This window comes from Stegostoma tigrinum, chromosome 7 (genome assembly GCF_030684315.1).
Source record: "Stegostoma tigrinum isolate sSteTig4 chromosome 7, sSteTig4.hap1, whole genome shotgun sequence".
Classification (NCBI taxonomy): Eukaryota; Metazoa; Chordata; class Chondrichthyes; order Orectolobiformes; family Stegostomatidae; genus Stegostoma; species Stegostoma tigrinum.
This window is the reverse complement of record NC_081360.1, coordinates 7,241,310-7,264,778: the sequence shown is the minus strand read 5'-3', so window position 1 is coordinate 7,264,778 and position 23,469 is coordinate 7,241,310. Positions and strand designations below refer to the sequence as shown.

The 23,469-nt window shown below is 42.3% G+C and overlaps 1 protein-coding gene across 2 annotated transcripts in view; it reads left to right on the top strand.

Moving 5' to 3' along the window:
- The window catches only part of LOC125453943 (protein FAM117B-like), a 222,987-nt gene that overhangs the window by 68,862 nt on the left and 130,656 nt on the right, over positions 1-23,469 (top strand). For both annotated transcript variants that reach the window (XM_059647022.1, XM_059647023.1), the window contains 2 exons: positions 5,183-5,275; positions 19,627-19,740. In XM_059647022.1, the coding sequence (XP_059503005.1) occupies positions 5,183-5,275; positions 19,627-19,740 (207 nt within the window). The remainder of the gene's footprint in view (positions 1-5,182; positions 5,276-19,626; positions 19,741-23,469) is intronic.

Sequence of the window (23,469 nt, the reverse complement as noted above, 5' to 3'; positions counted from 1 at the left end):
GATAGATATGGCCACTGCAGGCTCTGTTACATTTGGGGTGGTTGGTAGTCGTAGGAAGAGATGGGTGAGGCTCAGGTGTGGCAGCTCACCTTTTGCTGCTTTAGCCTGCCTACATGCTTTTCTGATGGTATGACACTTCCTGGATGCTGCTCCTCCACTTAGGATGGCCTTGGACCAGAGATTCTCAGGTGTCTGTGGGAATGTCGCTCTTCACCAGTGAGGCCTTGAGGACATCACTGAAGCATTTCCTCTGACCACCTCGGGCACTCCTGCCGTTTTGAGGCTGGGGGAAGATCACCTGCTTGGGGAGTCTCGAGTTGGTTACGATGGACAACTTGCCCAGCCCTTCGTAACCGTTGAAGGATTGTCACTGACACAGCAATCCACTTCCAATGTTCTGAAGGGACAACTAACTTCTGGTACATTGTTCAGTTTGTTTATACTGCCTCCCTTTTCCCTGGCATCTTACTGCTCTCAGTAGAAGATGTTAATGCTTTCCCTTTTACTTCCTTCCCTGTCAGTATCTAAGGCCCCATTTATGCCTTACAGATGAAGCAGTAATTTACCTGAATTTTTAATTTTGTGTACTTTGTTTATTGCTAAATGGGCTTGTCTATACTTTGGGATCTTGCACAACAGTCTGTGACTGGCCAGGCCAGCATGATCCTAAACCTTGTGTTGTCTATCATTTTAATTGAGCACCATACCTCTCCTTTGACCTGTCTGCCCAAGGCCACCTTCATTGTTCTAAGAAGCTGAAAGAACAGCACCTCCTGACAGCATCTTTATTTGGCACAAAACACAGAGTCCAGAAAGCTTCAAAATTCAACAGTTGAAGGTTGTAACCACTGCTGCTATTATCTCTCCCTCCAACAGGAGTGGAAGGGTGGATTAGTAACTTCGCAGACGATACGAAGGCGCGTCGCATTGTGGCAGTGCAGAGGGCTGTTGTAGGCTACAAAGGGGCAGTGATAGAATGCAGGCTGGGCTGAGAAGTGGCAGATGTTAATGATTATGCTATTACCATTTTTTCCTGACTGAGGTTCACCTTTTGTTTCTGTACTTTCCCAGTTGGTATGATCTATTGCCTGACAGCAGCATCTCTTTTTGTTATATAAAAGCAAAATACTGTGGATGCTGAAAGTTTGAAATCAAATAGCACAAAAGAAAGTCAGCAGGTCCGGCAGTATTGGTGGAGAGAGAAAAACCCCATAAATGTTTCAAATACAGTATGAATGTTGTTTGGAATAAGGAGTCATATTGGACTCCTAACTCTGTTTCTGTCTCCACACACGCGGCCAGACCTGTTAAGCTACTTTGGCATTACTTTTTTATTTGATCAATTATCATTTAATCTTTAAATGCTCACTTTCTTCTTTTGTTTTCCACTGTTGCACATATCTTCCCTCCCTATTCCTATGCCTGCCTTTGTATGTACTTGAAACCTCCTATATCACAAATTCCTAGTCCTGATAAAAGGCCTTCGATTTGAAACATTAACTTTGTTTTCTTCACCTGACCCCTTAATTTCCAGCATTTGTTTTTGTTATAGCAGTATTGAAATACTTGAATTTAGTTACTTAACATGCACCCTAGCCAAATCTGAATCTACTTTCTCTTCCTTCTGCAATGTAGAGTATGTCAACTTTGTTATAAAACTTTTTCAAAGGAATCCTATCTGTTTGGGATCTTGCACAACAAGGGCTCAGTTACGAGTGATGTACCACAATCTGTTCTGGGTCCTCTTCTGCTTGTGATTTTTGTAAATGATTTGGATGAAGGAGTGGAAGGGTGGATTAGTAAGTTCGTGGATGATACAAAGGTGGGTTGTGTTGTGGATGGTGCGGAGGGCTGTTCTAGGTTACAAAGGGACATTGTTAGGATGCAGAGTTGGGCTGAGAAGTGGCAGATGGAGTTAAAAATTGAAAAGTGTAAAGTGATTCATTTTGGATAGACAAACTTGAAAGCAGAATACAAGGTTAACGGAAAGATGCTTGGCACTGTGGAGGAGCAGAGGGATCTTGGGGCTCATGTCCACGGTTCCCAGAAAGCTGCCATCCAGATGAATGGAGTTGTTAAGAGGTGTATGGTATATTAGCTTTCGTTAATAGAGGGATTGAGTAGAAGAGCCGTGAAGTTATGCTCCAGCTACACAAAAGCCTGTTTCAGCCACATAAGTCATATGGGCAGACACTAGGCCATTCGGCCTGTTGAGTCTGCTCCGCCATTCAGTCATGGCTGATAAGTTTCTCAACCCTATTCTCCTGCTTTCTCTCCGTAACTCTGGATCCCCTTGATAGTTAAGAACCTATCAATCTCAGTCTTAAATGTACAGAATTACCTGGCCTCCAGAGCCTTCTGTGCCAGTGAATTCCATAGATTCTTCCCAATGCATCTTCTAAACCACCCGCTATGACTTCACGTCTGGAGTACTGTGTTCAGTTCTGGTCACCTGATTACAGGAAAGCATTGGAGAAGGTGCAGAGGAGATTTAACAGGATGTTGCCTGGAATGGAGAGAAGGTCTTATGAGGAAGGGTTGAGAGAGTTAGAGCTTTTCTCTTTAGAACGACGAAGGATGAGAGGTGACTTGATAGTGGTGTACATAATGATCAGAGGTATAGATAGAGTAGACAGCCGGAGACTTTTCCTAGGGTGGAGGTAGCTATTACAAGCGGCCATAGTTTTCAAGTGAATGGAGGTAGTTATAGGGGAGACGTCAGAGTTAGGTTCTTTTACTGAGAGAGTGGTCGGGGCATGGAATGCATTGCTGGAGAGAATAGTGGAGCCTGCCTCATAAGGGGCATTAAAGCGGCTATTAGATAGGCATATGGATGATAGTATAAGGTAGGGGGTGAAGGTTAGATGGACGTTAGGATTAGGGTTAAAGTTCGGCACAACTTCGAGGTCTGAAGGGCCTGTACTGTACTGTTCTATGTTCTGTGCTTACCGTCAATATTTCAAAAGCAGACTGTTAGCCTGTTTTGATAAAATATAATCTGGCTGTAGACATTCTTTGGCTCATGTATGTTCACTAAAAATGACACTGATAGAAAGTCGTAAAATTTATTTTCTGGAACTCTTCACAGTTCAGTGTGTAGCTCCTGTTTCACTGGGAGCCCTTTAGTGAGTGAGGAGGCATCAAGTAAAGACTTAGATAATGGGGAGTTTAATGTGAAGAAAGTTAAGGAACCGTAGAACACGATTGGTAATTTTGATATGGGCTGCCTGCGAACTTGCAGGGACACTGCTGACAGTGGTTGCTTACGTTGTATAGCCTGTTTACACAGGTATATGATATAATATTTTTTAGGTGTGATTCCAGCAGTAATGGAGAAATTTTGATATTGGAAGTAAAAAAAAAGTGTGAAAATGCTGTATTTCATACTCCTAATCTAAGAATTTTCATTTTAAAAGTTAGTTTTCAAACAGTTGAACATCAGAGTGAAGACACAGGGAAAAAAACAGTACTCCAGACGTGAAGTCATAGCGGGTGGTTTAGAAGATGCATTGGTGTGCTTAATAGATTAATTGGTCAGTGATGCTCGGATATGCTGCTGCTGCTTCCACTGCTTTTTTTTTAATCACCGATAAGAGAAATGACTACAAGCCCAAAGCTTGAAATTAGAAGTCAGAAATACATAGAGCATTGTATTAATTGGGGGTGTTGTATCTACTTAGGTTTATCTGATTTAGGAGCAGGAATGGGACCTGCTGAGCCATTCTCAAAATTGTGGCTGATCTGACTACTCTACTCTATGGCACATATTCCACCTACTCCCATCACCTTTCGCCTTGTGAATCAAAAATCTAAGTACCTTTGCCTTAAAAATGTTCAAAGACTGCCTCGTCACCTTTGAGGAAGAACGTTCCAAAGAGTCACCAAATGGAAAATTCTGTTCATTTCTGAGCCTTAAATGGATAGTCCCTATTTTTAATATCCTTTTCCACATTCACCGTGAACACGGAATAAGAACATTAACACCTGTATACCTAACAGGTTGTTAGTTTTAAGTGAGTGACTGCAATTAAAACAGCTTGTTTTAAAATTTGCTTAGAAGGGGACTTGATAATTCTGATGCACATACTTTGTAGCTGCTCTAGTTCTTTAAATTGAGTAGGTACTTTTTATTTTATCATCTTTGCATATAATTCCTGTTAAGATGATCGTAGATGCATTTAACAGGAAGCTTAATAAGTATGCAAGAGCCGATGGGATAGAAGGATACATTGGGTGAGATGAAGAAAGGTGAAAACTCCTGTGGAGCGTAAACAATGGCACTGCCCTGTCATACTGACTTGCGTGCTTATGTTGTGAATTGCAATGCAATGTTAAGATTACGTTGAAGGCACGCTTCCCAATTATAAGTAAATCCAAGTGCCTGTGATTGAGTTTTTTAAGAAGTCAGAAAGGGTTTCGGTTCTGTCTGATCTTTTGAATATTTCAATCATAACCACTGTTATTCCACAATGTTCATGGAAATAAAGTAATTATTTCAGCTCAATGGCCTGCCATCAAAGTTGACGAAAGGTAGAAACATTATAGGTTGTAAGCAAGTGAAAGGAGCAAAGAAGAAGTTTTTTAAAAAAAGGTTTAGAGCAAAGGAAAGGTTAATTGACAAAAGATTTCATGGTTCCTAAACCAAGACAGTAATGGTGGGTAAAAGAAAACTAAAGATGGGCCTTGATGGAAGGAAGAGCTCTCAGAATATCTTTCAGGATTGAGGTGTGGAGGGACTTGTGTCTTATCTGAATCTGAGACCATTAGGAGCAGGAATCTTTTACAAGTTTTGTCGGTCTCAGAAAAGTCATGTAATTAAGTAGGACGAAAAGAGACGAGGAAGAGAAGCTGTTGAGATGGGAAGCAATAAGTTTAGTGGGCTGGACCGGATAATCCCATTTATGAATTTTGGGGAGGAGGTAGTTGTGAACTGTTAGGAATGGAGTGGGTTCAAGGTCCTTGTTGGAAAGGTAGGAGGAAGTCTTGCGTTTGGCCTCCGATAGGTAGAGGCCATGCCAATCAATAAGGCAAGTCAGATTTCCAGCCTCTCCAGTATATTGCTTTTCTATTACTTGTTATGCTTTCATTAGCTTTGTTAACCAAGCATTCTTTCAAAAGCTTGAAATACAGTCAGAATAATAAAGTGGTTTTATAACCAGTATATTGTTTGTCTTTTTGACAGACTCCAAGTGCCTGGGCTGAAGAGAGCTCTGAAAAGAGGAAGGGATCCCACAAACGCTCTGCATCCTGGGGAAGCAATGACCAGTTGAAAGAGGTGATAAATCAATTATTCTTTGAACATTCAAGACAAAACGCGTTTCTTAATGTATTTTGAAACTCAACCCTTGCACTTTTGTAGTTGTCAGACTGCATTCAGTAACATCTGTCAGGGCTGTGCATTGAACTTATTTGATACTAGTGACCTAACAAATGAAGAACAGAAAGTGATGGGGAAACTCAGCAGGATTGATAGCAAGTGGAAAGAAAGCAGAGTTAACGTTCTGAGCGCAGTGACGTTTCTTCAGATGGATGTTCTGGGGAATGGTCACTGGACTCCATGTTTACTCTGCTTTCTCTTCATAGATGCTGTCAGACGTGTTGAGTTTCTGTAGCAATTTTTGTTTTTGTTTCAGATCTTCAGCAGGTACTTTATTTCATTTTACCCAAAAAACCAAGATTAGAATGTTGGAACTGGGAGCTGAAGTTGGACCCTTAAGTTAGCTTTGCCTTTAAGTAAGATCACGGTTGTACTTGGACCTTAACTTTCCTGCCTGATCCCCCCACACATTGACTTCAAGTTCAGAAATCTATGGAACTTCAGTTTGAATACACTCAAAAACTCGGCATCCATAACCCTTGGAGGCAACATTTCCTCTCAGCTCTATGGCTATGCAGCTGCTGAGGACTTGACACATGTTGTTTTGGTGACTGAATGCATAGTTTCTGCTTGCCGAAGGCATATCAGTGCACAGACATCGGAGACCTGTGCAATAGCAAGGCAAATTACAGAGCATGTTTCTTGGAGGTAGAGAATTTTAGAGATTTGCAGCCAAGGCTGGAGAAATTTCTCCTCATTTCGGTCTTAACTGTCCAAATGCTTCTCCTGAGAATATACTCATAATCCTTAACTCTGCCCAATTAGGAGAAAACATTTACACATCTACTCTGTCAAGACCCTCCTCAGTTATTCCTGTTTCAAAGAGGTCACCTTTTTTCTTCTTTACTCCAGCCAGTATAAGACCATTCCATTCAATCTCTCCTCATGTGTCTATCCCCTCATCCCAGGAATTAATTTTGTTAACCTTTATGTACCCTTTTTAAGGTAAATAATCTTTCCTTGTGTATAGAAATCCAAACCTAGCGTTCTCTGTGGTGTCATCAAAGCTCTGCAAAGTTGCAGCAAGAAATGTTTATTCGTGTTATCAAACCCTATGAAATAATTACTCATGCCTTTGTCGTCTTAATTGCTGGAATAGCCTGTTAACATTTAGGTACTTTGAGTGTTTGAATGCCTTTATCTCTCTGATCTTCACTATGCAAAGTACATTGTGGTGTGTAAGTTGACTGACATGCAAGATAAATTCATTATCTGCACCAAAATCTATGCCTTTGCATTTATACTGCTTAGAGGTTAATTGCAATATGCAGTAAACTTACACAGGGATCAGAGACAGGTTTGGGTTGTGTCACAAAACTGTTCTAAGAGGAGATGGAGGAATTAACCCAGACTATAACTACAACTAACTGAAGACCAACAGAACCTGCCACATCCCTAGCCAAGCTGTTCCAGTACAGCTACAGCACTGGCATCAAGAGGCAATGTGGAAAATTGCCAAGGTGTGTCTGTACAAACAAAGCAGAATAAATCCAATCTGACCAGTTATCACCCCATCAAACCTGTTTTGATAATCAGTGAAATGGTGGAAGGTCTTGTCAAGCAGTGCTTGTTTAATAATAAACTGTTCAATGGTGCTCAGTTCCTACCCTCATGGGGTGGCACATTAGCTCAGTGGTTAGCACTGCTGCCTCTCAGCGCCAGGGACCTGGACTTGATTGCAGCCTTGGACAACCATGTGTGTGGAGTTTGCATGTTCTCCCTCGGTCTGCATGGATTTCTTCTGTGTGCTCGGTTTCCATCCTTAGTCCAAAGATGTGCAGGTTAGGTGGATTGGCCATACTAAATTGCCCGTGTCGTTCAGGGATGTAGGCTAGATGGATTAGCCATGGGAAATGCAGGGTTACAGGGATAGGGTAGAGGGCAGGCCTGGATAGGATGCTGTTTAGATTCAGTGGGCTGAATGGCCTGCTTCCACACTGCAGGGTTTCTGAGTCTTATTATAGCCTTCGTTCATATCTGGACAAATCGGCTGAATTCCAGAGGAGAGGCAAGAGTGCCCCTGACATCGAAGTCACATTTGACTGAGTGTGGTCTCAAGGAATCTGAACAAAACTGGAGTCAGTGAATTGGGAAAACTTATTGCTGGTGGATTCTATCTGACTCAGTGGAAGATGATGTTCTTGAAGTTTAGTCTTCTAAATTTCATGGCATTTCTGCAGGAGTTCATCATTGTAGTGTTTTGGATATTATCATCTTGAGCTGCTTCATTCTGACCTAAGGTCAGAAGTGGGGATGTACACAGATGATTACACCGTAATCAACACTCTTCGTGACTCGTCAGATACTGAATCAGTCCATATCCGAATGTCACAAGACCTGGACAACATGCAGCCATGGCCTGACAAGTGTCAAGTATCATTCAGATCTGACAAATACCAATCAATGACTACCTTCAATAAGAGACAACCTAACTATCACTCCTTAACGTTCCATGTCTTGGTATTACCATCATGGAATTCTCCACTGTCAACATCTTAGAGTTTACCATTCACCAGAAACTCAACTGGACTACAAACGAAGTATACATATAAGTACAGTGGCTGTAAGAGTAGGCCAGAGGCTTGGAATATTGCCATAAGTACCTCATCTCCTGATTGCCTAAAGGCTGCCCATCTATAAGACACAAGTTAGGAAGGAGTATAATGAAGTATTCCCAACTTGCCTGGATGACTGCAGCTCCAACAACACTTAAGCTTGACACTTTACAAGGGGAAAATAGCCTGCTTGATTGTAAATATGGTCCCAAACATCCATTTCCTCCACCGACGCCAAATAACAGCACCATGTACCATCTATAAGGCGCATTGCAGAAATTCACCCGATCGTTAGGTAGCACCTTCCAAATCCATGACGACTTTGATCGAGAAGGACAAGGGCAGCAGGTACGTGGGAACATCCCCTCCAAGTTCCCCTCCTACTCACTCACCATCCTGATTTGGAAATACGTTGCTATTTCTTTGTTGTTGAGACAAATTCTTGGACCTCCGTCCTTCACATGATTGTGCATCTGCCAACAGTGCACGGACTGCAGTGGTTCAAGAAGATAGCTCACCACTGCCTCAAGGGCTGTTGGGATCAGGCAATAAATGCCGTCCAAATCAATCACGCACAGGTCCCACACAGGAAGAAAATTAATTGCTCCGTTAAGATGAGGAATCAGCCATTAGCCTGATCTTGAGAAGCTTGTATCGAAGTAGTCCTTGAAAACTGACACAATTGCTACTTGGTCACCAGAAATGCAGTACAGATATATGCACTTACTCTTTGCTTTGGCCCACTTGAGTCCAACAAAGACTTCAGATCAACTGTTAGTTTGAGTAGTTGTGTAATGAAACAGTTTTGCAACGGACTATAAAAATTGCTCAGAGACTTGGATGCCAAATTTCCTGGCTTCCAACAGTTCTTTAGACAATTGCAAAGATGTGGGCACTCATTTAAGTCTCCTCAACCCGAGCAGCTGGACTGTGGAGTGGAAAACATTCACAAAACAGTTTAGTGAAAAAGACAGGCCATGAAAAGACTAGATTCATGGTGATATGAGCCTGCGTTGGTGAAAGAACAAAGCCTGTGCTAACTTCGAACGCAAAACCACACCAAATATCAAATTTTGCCCTGCAGTTTTTGTGCATGTCAATGACAATGTTTAGACAGTTGAGTATGTAATGAGTGAAGTTATGGTTGGAGAATATATAGATTCAGTGCTTGATTGTCCACAAAAAGAATGTGGTTTATTAGTGTGGTGGTGAGCAGATCTCAAGCCTCGCTCAAATCATTTGTGAGAAATTGAATATGTGGATCCATGACACAGAAATAACCCTCAGAGGGGAATTATGCACATTGCCCTGCTTACTGTTTTGTGTGGTTTCATTTTCAAATCATTGGATGCTGTTCATGCAGAAGTGTCATCAGATCATTGAAAATTGTGGACGACCATATTCGGTTGATGAACCAAAATTGTCTTGTTATGGAGGGGTGATACTGAAAGCAAAATCTGACCACGAGTATAAATGTTACGATGCCTTAGTTTCGGTGATTGAGACGGAATTAGACGAGCTTGGTGTTGAATGCTGTAGATGGTGAATTGATGGTCTTAAAATGCTTTGAATGTGATTGGAGGTAACTTTTCATAACTCGTTCATTCAATAAACTGTGCCATGTTAATTTAGCATGAGTTACTGGTTTTCCTCCACCTTCATACTGGCAGCCTTCTTCACCCACACTGGTGTTACATATTTTTAAGGTACACAAGTTGATGGTCTTTTCTTTTGAGAGGTATTTTTGAGGCTTCAAAAAATGACCTAGTAAGCCACGCTTTCCAGCAATAATTTCTCATTTTAAAAAGTATTCCTGCCAAAGTGATTGCATTTCATGCATTATACACCATCTGCCACCTTCTTGTCTACTTAATTAATCTGCTTACCTTAGTTGACAGTCTCATACCTTAATTCTGTACTAGCTTTGTGTCTTCAGCTAACTTTAGTACATTATGCTTAGTCCTTTAAACTAAGTTACTAGCGTAGATTGGAAGTAATCACAATTCTGGGACTGATCCTTGCAGCATCCTAACAGGGCGTACCAACCTACTCCTGTCCTTTATCCATGCCAGTGTATTATACCCTACCCCAAGACCCCTTAGTTGATGTAACAATCTGTTATCTTTATCAGATGTGTTGCAAAAGTTCAAATGTACTACATCCGAAGATTCTGCTTTATCTACTCTGCTGCTTAGCTTCCTAAAACTCATGAGCATTAAATCTGGTTTGCTTTGTTTGCCAAATGTGATTTCACACTCCTAAATCCATGTTACCCATGGCTTTTTTTGTTTGTTAACTTGATTTTCTTTGTTTTTAGTCAATGAAATTTAACCTACATCTCTTCGTTGTTGTTGCACTCAAATAATGTTGCCTGTACCTTCACAAGTGACTTTGTTTATTACCAGTGCAAACTCTGCTTGCCTTTTGTTTTGCAGAGAAACATAATGAATCATGGCGCAGGAGGCTGTGTTGTTCATTGTATCCAATTAGCTGTATACGATACTGCATTGCAAGTGCATAAACAAGCTTTTGAAATGTGAAAAGGGTTTCTACCTCTCCTTAGACTATCAAACAGTGAATTCTAGACTTGTGTTGCCTTCTGGGCAATGGAAATTGATACTTACTCTTCTGTAATTCTGCTAAATGCTTTAAATCTCTGTCCTCAGGCATAGACCTGTTAGCAAACATATAACTTTGCCATGCACTGTATCTAGTCGTCTTGTGATTTTATATGCCTCACTTAAACCTCCTCTCTGCTTTCCCTATTATAAAGAAAATAACTCCAGCTTTTTCAATCTTTGCTCGTAGCGAAACAAAAATTTCCAAACTTGTCAACTTTTTTAAATTTCCAATTTACCATCTGTGGTGCAATCGCCTCCGACCTGTGTTGTGATGACCAGAACTGTGGAAAATACTCCAGGTGCTATTGAAGTGGAATTTTTATACCATGGTAGCACGTGCACCTTACTTGTATGTTCTAGGCCTTAATTGTTCGATGACAAGACAGAGGAACAGAAGTAGGCCATTCAACTCGTTGGGTCCACTCTGCCATTCATTTCAATCATTGCTGATCTGATAATGCCACAAACAGCAACTTCACTTTTCTGCCGCCTTCAAATAGCCCTTGATTCCCTTACTGTTTGAAAAAATCGCTTTGTATCAGCTTTGATGATATTTAATGACTCACTTTGACAGCCCTCCCTGGTAAACAATTCTGCAGACTGATAGCCTCAGAAAAAATTTCTCCTTAACTCTTGTAATGATGATTATCAATCCACTTTCAATTGTCAGAAAAAGAACATCTGGTTTACTGATGTTGTTTAGGGTGCCATGGTGGTTCATTGGTTAGCGCTGCTGCCTCTCAGCGCTAGGGACCTGGGTTCAATTCCACCCTCGCGTGACTGTGGAGTTTGCGTGTTCTCCCCAGATCAGGTGCTCTGGTTTCTTTCCACAGTCCAGAGATTTGCAGGTTAGGCAGATTAGCTGTGCTGGATTGCCCATACTGTTTGGGGATGTGTAGATTAGGTATGTTAGCCATGGGAGGTAATGGGTAGCAGGTAAATGGTAGGGGGATGGGTCTGGGTGGGGTGGTCTTGAGAGGGTCGGTGTGGACATGTTAGGCTTAAGGTCCTGTTTCTCCACTGTAGCGATTCTATGGTGATTTTATAGTTGAAGGAAGGAAATTGCCATCCCTGCCTAGATTGGTCTACATGTGGCTGTAGATCCACAGAATGTGCTGGACTCTCATCTGCCCTCTAAGCAATTAGATTGCCAGGAAAAATAGTCAGCAATGCCCTCATCCCATGAACGAATTATATTAAATACATCAGGCCCTCGACAATGATCACATGCTTTCTTGGAACATATATATCTAGGTCACTACACCAAACGACTTTGACTGTTTTGTAAAATAAATAACATGTGTAGAGCTAAGTCTTTTGCCCTTCTGTTTGAGAATTGAACCCCAAGATCCAAATAGGATCTCCAGTAAGTTATTCAGCCGTTCAAGCCTGCTGTGCGGCTCAGAGAGCTCATGACTGATCAGACTGTGGCCTTAACTTTCCTGTCCAGTCCCCTTGGTTATCCCTCAAGGTTATCCCTTGATTTCATTGTTGATTAAAAATCTATCTAGTTGTGAATGTATTCAGTGGACCAGCTTCATTCCAACTCATGTTCTCGACTAAAGAATTCTGAAGATTAACAACTCCTGGGGTGGGTGGTGGGGGAGAATCTTCTCTCTCTACCTTAGGTGGAGTCCCTGTCTTTTTTTAAAAAAAAAATTGTGTCCTATTTTTAGATTTGCTCAGCACAAAAAGCCATCTTTCAGCATTTACCCTGTCAAGCTCCCACAATTGTTCAGGAATAGAGGATAACAGTAGTGAAACTCTGCTACTGTTACAGTCAGAGTGATCAACTTATCTTCAGGGAATTTAAAAAAAAGTTGCAAGTTGCTAAGTATCACCTGAATTTTAAAATTGCTTCATGGTTTCAATGTTCCAGGGTACAGAACTTACAGGCATGACAGAAGAACAAGTAAGGGAAGAGGGGGGTGTTGCCCTTTTGATAAGGGAGACATAACATGCTTAGAGAGGATGTTCTCAAGGGGCCATCAAATAAGGCCATATGGTTAAACTTAAAAACAAGAAGGGGATGGTCACGCTGTTGGGACTGTATTATAGATTTCCCCCAAATAGCCAGTGGGTACTAGAGGAGCAGATGTGTAGAGAGATTGCAGATACCTGTAGGAATAATAGAGTTCTGGTCACCACATTACCAAAAGGATGTGGATGTTTTGGAGAGCGTGCAGAGGAGGTTCGCCAGGATGCTGCCTGGTATGGAGGGCTCTAGCTATGAAGAAAGGCTGAGTAGATTAGGATTATTTTCATTAGAAAGACGGAGATTGAGGGGGGGACCTGATTGAGGTCTACAAAATCATGAGGGGTATAGACAAGGTGGATAGCAAAAAGCCTTTTTCCACGGCGGGTGGGTACTCAATTACTAGGGGTCATGAGTTCAAAGTGAGAGGAGGAAAGTTTATTGGAGATATGCGTGGAAATTTCTTTGCGCAGAGGGTGGTGGGTGCCTGGAATGCATTGCCAGCGGATGTGGTAGACGCAGACACGTTCGTGTCTTTTAAGATATGGATGGCCAGTGAGCAAAGGGATACAGATGCTTAGAAAACAGGTGACAGGTTTAGAGAGAGGATCTCGATCGGCGCAGGCTTGGAGGGCCGAAGGGCCTGTTCCTGTGCTGCAATTTTCTTTGTTTCTTTGTTCTTTTCTGACATTCCAACAGAAAATGCCAGCAAAACCTGATATGATTTGAGGTTTAAAAACCGGAAGTACTGCGGATGCTGTGCCTCACGAGCTGAGCAGGGTTGCTGGAGGGGCTCGGCAGGTCTGGCAGCGTCAGTGAAGGAAAAAACAAACGAGTTAACGTTTCGGGTCCGGTGACCGTTCCTTCAAGCCCTCAAACCCTTGAAGTTTACTGTGTTCCTGCAAAAGATTTCAGGCCAAATAACAACACACCCAATATAGACAAACTGATTGCTGTAAATCTGCAACAACCCTGGGCTGTCCGGTGATTTAGACTTACTTATAAGACCATAAGACATAGGAGTGAAAGTAAGGCCATTCGGCCCATTGAGTCCACGTCGCCATTTAATCATGGCTGATGGGCATTTCAACTCCACTTCCCTGAACTCTCCCCGCAGCGTTGATTCCTTGTGAGATCAAGAATTTATTAATCTTTGCCTTGAAGACATTTATTGTCCCGGCCTTCACTGCGCTCCGTGGCAATGAATTCCACAGGCCCACCGCTCTCTGGCTGAGGAAATGTCTCCTCATTTCCGTCTTAAATTTACCCCCTCTAATTCTACGGCTGTGCCCACGGGTCCTAGTCTCCAAGCCTAACGGAAACAACTTGCCAGCATCCACCCTTTCTAAGCCATGCATTATCTTGTAAGTTTCTATTAGATCTCCCCTCAACCTTCTAAACTCTAATGAATACAATCCCAGGATCCTCAGCCGTTCATCAGACGTTAGTCCTTAACATGACCATCAGTAATTTGATTTACGAAAATAAAGCTCAAAAATGCAGACTTTACGTGACTTAGCTGGCAGGACAGTCACTCAGGCAAGTACCGCTCCACGGAACTCAGCGCATCGTAGTTCAGAGAACCCCAATAGTGTGGAAAGGGGTCACTTGGCTTCTCAAGTCCACACTTGTCCTCTGAAGAGCAGCCCACCCAGACCCACTGCCTGCTCCCCATGGCTAAATCATGTAACCGGCAGACCCCTGGAACCTATGGACAAATTTACAATCAATCCAATTTATGACAATGATCAAAGAGACAGTGGGAACTGCAGATGCTGGAGAATCCGAGATGACAAGGTGTGGGGGCTGGGGGAGCACGGCGGGCCGAGTGGCGTCTTAGGAGCACAAAGACTGTCATTTTCTGTTGAAGGGTCTAGGTCCGAAACGTCAGCTTTTGTGCTCCTGAGGTGTTGCTTGGCCTGCTGTGTTCGTTCAGCTCCACACTTTGCTGTCTACGACACTGATCAATCCAATTTACTGCAAATCTTTGGACTGTCGGATGAAACCTGAGCACTCGGCGGAAACCTACAGAGAATGGAAAATGTGCAAACAGTCACTTGAGGTTGGAATCAAACCTCAGGCCTGCCCAGGTTGATAGGGCTGTTAAGAAGGTGTGCTGTGTGTTAGGTTTTATTGGTAGAGGGATTGAGTTTTGGAGTCATGAGGCCATGTTGCAGCTGTACAGAACTCTGGTGCGGCTGCACTTGGAGTATTGTGTACAGTTCTGGTTGCCGCATTACAGGAAGGATGTGGAAGCATTGGAAAGGGTGCAGAGGAGATTTACCAAGATGTTGCCTGGTATGGAGGGGAGGGTCTTATGAGGAAAGGCTGAGGGACTTGAGGCAGTTTTCATTAGAGAGAAGGTTAAGAAGTGACCTAATAGAGACATACAAGATGATCAGAGGATTAGATAGGGTGGACAGTGAGAGCCTTTTTCCTTGGATGGAGATGGCTAGCACAAGGGGACATAGCTTTAAATTGAGGGGTGCTAGATATAGGACAGATATCAGAGGTAGGTTCTTTACTCAGAGAGTAGTAAGGGTGTGGAATCCCCTGCCTGCAACAGTAGTAGACTCGTCGAGTTTAAGGGCATTTAAATGGTTATTGGATAAGCATATGGATAATAATGGAATAGTGTAGGCTAGATGGGCTTCAGTTTAGTTTCACATGTCGGCGCAACATCGAAGGCCGAAGGGCCTGTACTGTGCTGTAGTGTTCTATGTTCTATGTTCTATTAATAGTATTGGTTGAAGATTGTAATTTTCCCTGTATTGACTGAGCTTCCTAGAGTGCTAAAGGCCCAGACATGGTGGAATTTGTCACGTATGTCCAAGAAAGTTCTGTAAATCACTCTATGGAGGGTTCTACTTGGGAGGGTGCAAGACTGGACCTCGTCTTAGGAAATGAGGTCAGGCAAGTAATTGAAGTGTCAGTTGGAGAGCACTTTATGACCAGTGACTATAACTCACTTAGTTTTAACACAGTTGTGGGAAAAGATAGGACAGGTTCACAGGTTAAGGTGCTAAACTGGAGCAGGGTCAATTTTGGGGCCATTAGGATCTAGCAGAGGTCCACTTCGGGAGTCTGTTTGAAGGAAAACGAACGACTGGCTAATGGGAGGCTTTTAAGAGTGTATCAAGAGTCCAGGGACAGTATGACTCTGTTATGGTGAAGGAAAAAGCGAGCAGGTTTAAGAATCCCTGGCTGATGAGAGATATTGAGGCTGTGGCCAGGAAAAAGATGAAGGCATGCATTAGGTTTAAACTTTCGGCCTCAAGTGAATCCCTAAATGATTATAAAAAGTGTATGAGCACACTCAAAAGGAAAATGAGAAGAGCACAAAGAGAGTATGAGATTGATCTGGCAGATCAGGTTAAAGATAATCCCAAGAGGTTTTACATCAATGTCAAAGGGTGGCTAGGGAGAGATTAGGTCCCCCAAAGATGAGCATGGCCACCTTTGTGGAACTGCAGGAGATGGGGGGGATTTTTAATGAATAATTCTCCTCAGTGTTTACTGAGGAAAGAATCGTGGATGCAAAGGAAATAAGGAAAACAAGTGGGAATGTTTTGGACCACATACACATTACCAGAGAGGAGGTCATAAGAACTGCACATGCTGGAGAATCTAAGATCACAAGATGTAGAGCTGGATGAACACAGCAGGTCAAGCAGCATCAGAGGAGCAGAAAGGCCCATGCGTCAGGCCGAGACCCTTCCTCAGAAATGGTCTAGGCATGAAGCGTCAGCCTTCCTGCTCCTCTAATGCTGCTTGGCCTGCTGTGTTCATCCAGCTCTACACCTTGTTATACCAGAGAGGTGGCGTTTGCAGCCTTAAAGTGCATTAAGGTGGATAAATCCCCTGGGCCTGATCAGGTCCATCCTTGGATATTGTGGGAGGCGAGGAAGAAAATTGCAGAGGCTTTTGCAGAGATTTGTGCTTCATCTTTAGCCACTAGTAAAGTTCTGAAAGACTGGAAGGTGGCTAATGTTGTTCCATCGTTTAAGGTAGCAAAGACTAGCCAGGGAACTAAAACGAGCCTGAAATCAGTGATAGGCAAGTTACTGGGGAGGATACTGAGGGACAGGATCAACCAACATTTGGGTAGTCAGCATGGATTCTTACCCAGGAATTCACGTTGGTCACATTTTTGGAGTTATTCCAAGAGGATAGACGAGGATAGGGTAGTGGATGTTGTCATGGATGGATGTCTTAGTCATGAAACTTAGGCAGTGTTGAATCCAGGGAAAGCTAGCTAATTGGGTTTAACATTGGTTCCATGTAGGAAGCAGAGGGTGATGGTTGAAGGTTGTTGCTCAGACATGAGGTCTGTGACTTGTGGTGTGTCACACGGAGTCTGTGCTGGAATCTTTGTTATATACATAAATGACCTGGATGTGAATGTACAAGGCATGTTTAGTAAGTTTGCAAAATTAGTATCAAAATTACAAAATTAGTATCAAAAATTTACAGAGGGATCTTGATTAGATGGGGAAGTGGGCTGATGATTGGCAAATGCAATTCAATACAGAGAAGTGTGAGATGTTGCATTTTGAAAGTCAAACCAAGGTGGGACTTATACAGTAAGTGGTAAGGTCCTTAGTGTTGTGAAATTGAGAGACCAGGGAGTACAGGCAGATAGTTCATTGAAAGTGGTGTCAGAGGTGGACAAGGTGAACAAGGCATTTAGCATGCTAGCCTTAGTGGAACACAGAACATTACAGCACAGTACAGGCCCTTCGGCTCTCAATGTTGTGCCAACGTGTCATACCAATCTGAAGCCCATCTAACCTACACTATTCCATGTACGTCCATATGCTTATCCAATGACGACTTAAATGTACGTAAGTTGGCGAATCTACTACCGTTGCAGGTAAAGCGTTCCATTCCCTTACTACTCTGTGTAAAGAAACTACCTCTGACCTCTGTCCTATATCTTTCACCCCTCAATTTAAAGCTATGCCCCCTCATGCTCGCCGTCACCATCCGAGGAAAAAGGCACTCCCTATCCACCCTGTCTAACCCTCTGATTATTTTATATGTTTCAATTAAGTCACCTCTCAACCTTCTTCTCTCTAATGAAAACAGCCTCAAGTCCCTCAGCCTTTTCTCGTGAGACTTTCCCTCCATTCCAGGCAACATCCTAGCAAACCTCCTCTGCATCCTTTCCAAAACTTCGACATCCTTCTTATAATGCGGTGACTAGCACTGTACGCAATACTCCCAAGTGCAGCCGCACCAGAGTTTTGTACATAACCTCTTGGTTCCGGAACTCGATTCCTCTATTAATAAAAGCTAAAACACTGTGTGCCTTCTTAACAGCCCTGTCAACCTGGGTGGCAACTTTCAAGGATCTGTGTACACCGAGATCTCTCTGCTCGTCTACACTACCAAGAATCTTACTATTAGCCCAGTACTTTGCCTTCCAGTTACTCCTACCCCGAAGTGCATCGCCTCACACTTGTCTGCATTAAACTCCATTTCCCACCTCTCAGCCCAGCTCAGCAGCTTATCTATGTCTCGCTGCAACCTACAGCATCCTTCGTCACGATCCACAACTCAGCCGACCTTAGTGTCGTCTGCAAATTTCCTAACCCACCCTTCTACGCCCTCATCCGGGTCATTTATAAAAATGATAAACAGCAGTGGACCCAACACCGACCCTTGCGGTACACCACTAGTAACTGGTCTCCAGGATGAACATTTCCCATCAACTACCACCCTCTGTCTTCTTTCAGCAAGCCAATTTCCAATCCAAACTGCTATATCTCCCACAATTCCATTCCTCCGCATTTTGTACAATAGCCTACTGTGGGGAACCTTATCGAACTTCATGCGTATATGGATTGGGCTGCCAGAGAAAGTCGTTGAGGCAGGTACAAGAGCAACATTTACACAACATTTGGATGGGCACGTGGATGAGAAGAGTTTAGATATGGACCAAATGAGGGCAGTTAGAACAGGCTGAGTGGGCACCATAGTCACCATGAACCAGTTTGGGCTGAAGGGCCTGTTTCTGTGCTGTGTTATGCTGTGACTCTATGATTACTAACTTTGATATCGGTTTTAAAAAAAGTACATAACAGGTAATACAAATTGTATGCTCTTCATAGGGCATTGCTGAATCTGAAACATCCACTTCTAATATGGAAACTGCTTTTCTTCTGGTAGCCCGTATTCAAACAATTTTCGTTTGTATTGCCTCCTTTATAAAACAAACAAAAAAAAATTTGGTATGTGTAAAATGAATATTAAATGAGGAAAGGAGATATGTTTGGATTCTCTATAGCTTGATGAGGTACTCAGCTTAAATTTTGTAAGTTTTCTTAAGTTTAAAATGTGATTGAAAACTTATGAAATGCCTTCCTGTGGAAATGTTCTTGAGGGTTTCTCTGGGCTGAGTTGGCAGTCAAAGCATGTAACTATACTGTAATGTTTAGAATGTTCTTGGACTCCTCCTGAGTTTGTGTTAGGTGACGTCTGGGAGTGGCAGCACTATTGTGATGATTAGGCTAGTCACATAGGATGAGGGAGCATAATCAGTCCGAGGTGCTGCTGATTTCTGTTCAGTGACGCCTGCGGAAAAGTTGAAGAGTGCCAAATGTGCAAGGTAAGGTCAGTCGGGATCTGTTGTGAAGCTTCCACAGTCAAAAAGGACATCAATGCCACAAGGTTTAAGGCAGGGAAACAAATGTTAGTGGAACAATCATGACTCAGCATGTTGGGCAAATTTGTTTGAGGAGCTTATGATACAGAACCCTAAAATTTGAGACAAGTTATCAGACCAATTTTAATTTCTGTTGCAGTCCCATAATTGATTATTTCCTGTTTAATCCTCCAAAATGTGTTTAATTGCTCGTTACCCTTAAAATTAATCCAGCAAAATTTTAGCCTATTTCTCTATAATTCAACCCTGCTTGAATATAGTTTATAAATGGCATTTCCATGATCTCAGTACAGAAGCAAGCTAAGTACTGGAAGACTCCTATTTTTAAATAGGCAGAGCTCAGTGAATGTGTTTCAAAGAGTTTATTCCTCACTTTAACTGGTATGCACTTTAAAACACTCATTTAATCTCGTTGACATTTTCATTTCCAGATCGCGAAATTGCGCCAACAGCTTCAAAGGAGCAAACAGAGCAGTCGACACCACAGAGAAAAAGAGAGACAATCTCCTTTCCATGGCAACCATGCGGCAATTATCCAATCACAGGTAAGATCTCTCAGGCACCAGGTGTATCAGGTTATCTGTAAACCCAGCAAACAGAAGCATACTTCAGGTAACAATAGCGACAAAAGTGAGGAAAGTTACAGAAAACTTATTGACTATTTTAAAGAATTAAGTATTGAATAAGAATCCAAAGAAAAGTCACATTCAACTCCATGTTCAAATCACTTCTGTCACCACAGATGCTACTAGACCTGCTGAGTTCCTTTGCCGTCACTTCCTTTTTATATTACTTATCGTCTCTCTTGCCGTTCCCCTCTTTGGCCCACCTCTCTTCCTTCATTACCTCTCCCAATCCGGCTGTCAACATTTGCAGCAAGATATTCTCAAACTGCTTCGGAACGTATTCCAGATATGAACAAGAATAAACATGGCAATAGTTGGACACAGTTAACATAAAATGTTACTCTGGTGTGGTATTAGCTAAAAGTGACAAGATGGAAACAGTCAAATACTCCAACTTAAACCTGCAAGACTTTGAGTCTGAAGGTGCATTAGGCAGAGAAACAGGCTTATGTTTCTTCCTGATGTGGAGGTGCCAGTGTTGAACTAGGGTGGACAAGTTCAGAAATCTCACAACATCAGGTTATAGTCCAACAGGTTTATTTGAAAACACAAGCTTTCAGAGCCTCAGTCCCTCTTAAGGTGTCAGTGAGAGAGGTAGTATCAGACACAGAATTTATGCTCTCTTTCCCCCCTTCATTCTCTCACGCTTCCTCCATACGCCGCCCCGCACCCCTCAACACGCCCGCACCTGCCCGCCCCCCACATTCTCTTTTGCACATGGGCACACGCAAATCAATGGGGTGAATTTGTATTTGCAGATACATTTTGTTTTGTTCAAAAAGTGTACAATTTATTTGCAGTCAGTTAATTTTATAAATTCCTGCTTTAGAAATGAAACCAGCCTAACTCCAAACCAAAACAAACAGATTCTTAAACAAGGTCTCGTCCCGAACATGCATTGTCTGACCTAAAATGTCAGCTCTTCTTTACACTGATAAAACTTTTAGTTTTCTAAGGACTGTGACTTAGAAGGAATTTGGGAATTTACATATACATATTAATCAATTTAAAACCTTCTAACTGATTAAAGATTTAACAGCATCTTAGATTTGTTCAGTATATCCTTGTCAATGGTGTGAACCTTTTGCTCTTTTACTTACAAATTCTGTGTCTGATACTACCTCTCTCACTAACACCTGGAGAAGGACTGAGGCTCTGAAAACTTGTGTTTTTAAATAAATTTGTTGGACTATAACCTCGTGTCATGTGATTTCTGACCTTTCTTTTCCTGGAACATTTCGGTCACCTGAAGCTGCTACTTGAGGGGCACTACTGTGTTAGTCAGCCATGCTTGATACAATGTGTAATGTTCTTAGCACCAGTTGTTGTGGTGTTGGATGGATTTGCAGGTTGATAATCACCCTGTATGGCTTTGTCAAGTGTGTCATTTTGGTGGCCGTCAAGGCTTGGAGTGAGCCTTGAACCCAAAGCTTCTGTTTTAAGATACAGGACTACAACCCACTGGACTGTAAGTCCTATACAATTATGGAAAGAAACTGGAAAAAAAAATTGAATAAAGTGAGACAAGACAAAGAGCAGTGTGCTTCTTTGAAAGATAGTGTTGCTTCTGTGCAGTTTGAATAAGATCCTATCGAGAAGCCGTGTCTCTGAAAGTAGTAATTGACGTAATCAGATGTGACTCCCATTATCTCAAATTATGGCCGTGTGATTTTGTTTTGGACAAAACTGAATTTCTTTTTGTGGATTTCTCAATGTGTTGAGCCACTTCTTGACTATTTCATACTTAGTCTGCTGTTTATATTTGTAGGTTTATTTCAGCTTTGGCAATGAAAGAATGATTGAATGGAGTTTTAATTAGCTCTGGAAATTTGACTGTGGTGATCAGCTAATTGAACTGAGACCAGATTAAATTAGAGTGTATGATCTATCCCTAAGCATTGTCCATTTTGACTGCGCAATAATTCACTTGCCTCATGGCCATGAGATTGAAGGTTCAAGCAGCAGTGCAGCACAGTGTTTCATGGGACACCAACGTTGTTCAGAACTCAAACTACAATAGAAGCTTGAACCCCCAATCTCATGGCCAACACATTGAGAATCCACAGAAAGAAATTCCATTTCGTTAGGCGTTTGTCCAGCATTCAGTCTTCAATGGGTCTTAATTCCCCCAAATACAAATTATGACTATCCAGTACATTGGCAGGAGCTGAAGGCAGAGACTTGAATTCTGCAGATTCCATCTCATTCCGTTACTACCTTAGGTTGAATCAGTTGGCTATCCTACCTAGCCCTGGGTTGCATGTCCAACCCACAACCTCTTCAAAAAGATTACCACTTCCACTCTAGCGACATTGGCCTCTTATTCTGTCTGAGCTTGTTGATGCAACTTTCATGCATGCTTCTGTCATCTTCAGTCATGACTTTTCAGTACTGTTCTTGGCATTGTCTCCTCTAACATTCTTAAACTATCAACTCTTTGGTTGATAATCTAAATTGCAGCAAATTCTGTTCATTGTTTGTATGTATTTATAAGCTGGCCTGCATTCCTAACAAGTTTGTGTTTGAATCATTCCATCCCTTAGAGATGCCTTACATCTCTTTCAATTCCATAAGTTGCCAAGAACAGTGTTCATTCAATTGCAGTCTCTTGTATATGTCCTACTTCCATTGCTGGCCATAACTTTAGCATCCAAGCCCTAAAGTCTGAAATTTATTCCCTCGAGCTCTCTGTGTTCTCACTCTTTGTCACTGAGTGATACAGTACAGAAACAGGTCCCTTGACTCACTGTCATCTCCACCTGCACACCTTCACTCCTTATTTAAAATCTTCCTTCATGTATCTCTTTGACCAAGCGTTGTTGTGCACTTGAATAGCTTCTTACAGTCAGAGTCCAGTTTTGTCCGATTGTGCATATGTGCAGCACTCTGGGTGTTTTCCTGATAAAAAGGCATTGTTGGTCAAGGACAGTATTACAGTTGCAGAAAGGATGTTTGGGGACTCGTCAACTGAGGTAGTATGGCTGAGGTTAGAAACAGGAAAGGAGAGGTCACCCTGTTGGGAGCTTTCTATAGGCCTCCGAATAGTTCCAGAGATGTAGAGGAAAGGATAGCAAAGATGATTCTCGATAGGAGTGAGAGAGACAGGGTAGTTGTCATTAGGGGACTTTAACTTTGCAAATATTGACTGGGAAGACTACAGTTCGAGTACGATAGATGGGTCAGTTTTTGTCCAGTGTGTGCAGGAGGGCTTCTTGACACAGTATGTAGATAGGCCAACAAGGGGCGAAGCCACATTAGATTTAGTACTGGGTAATGAGCCCGGCCAGGTGTTAGTTTTGGAAGTAGGTGAGCACTTTGGTGATAGCGATCACAATTCTGTTATGTTTACTTTAGTGATAGAAAGGGATAGGTGTATACCACTGGGCAAGAGTTATAGATGGGGGCAAGGCAATTACGATGAGATTAGGCAAGATTTAGGGAGCATAGGATGGGGAAAGAAACTGCAGGCGATGGACACATTAGAAATGTGGAGCTTATTCAAGGAAAAGCTCCTTTGTGTCCTAGATAAGTATGTACCTGTCAGGCAGGGAGGAAGCTGTAGAGTGCTGCAGCCATGGTTTACGAAGGAGGTGGAATCTCTGCTCAAGAAGAAGAAGAAGGCTTATGTTAGGATGTGATGTGAAGGCT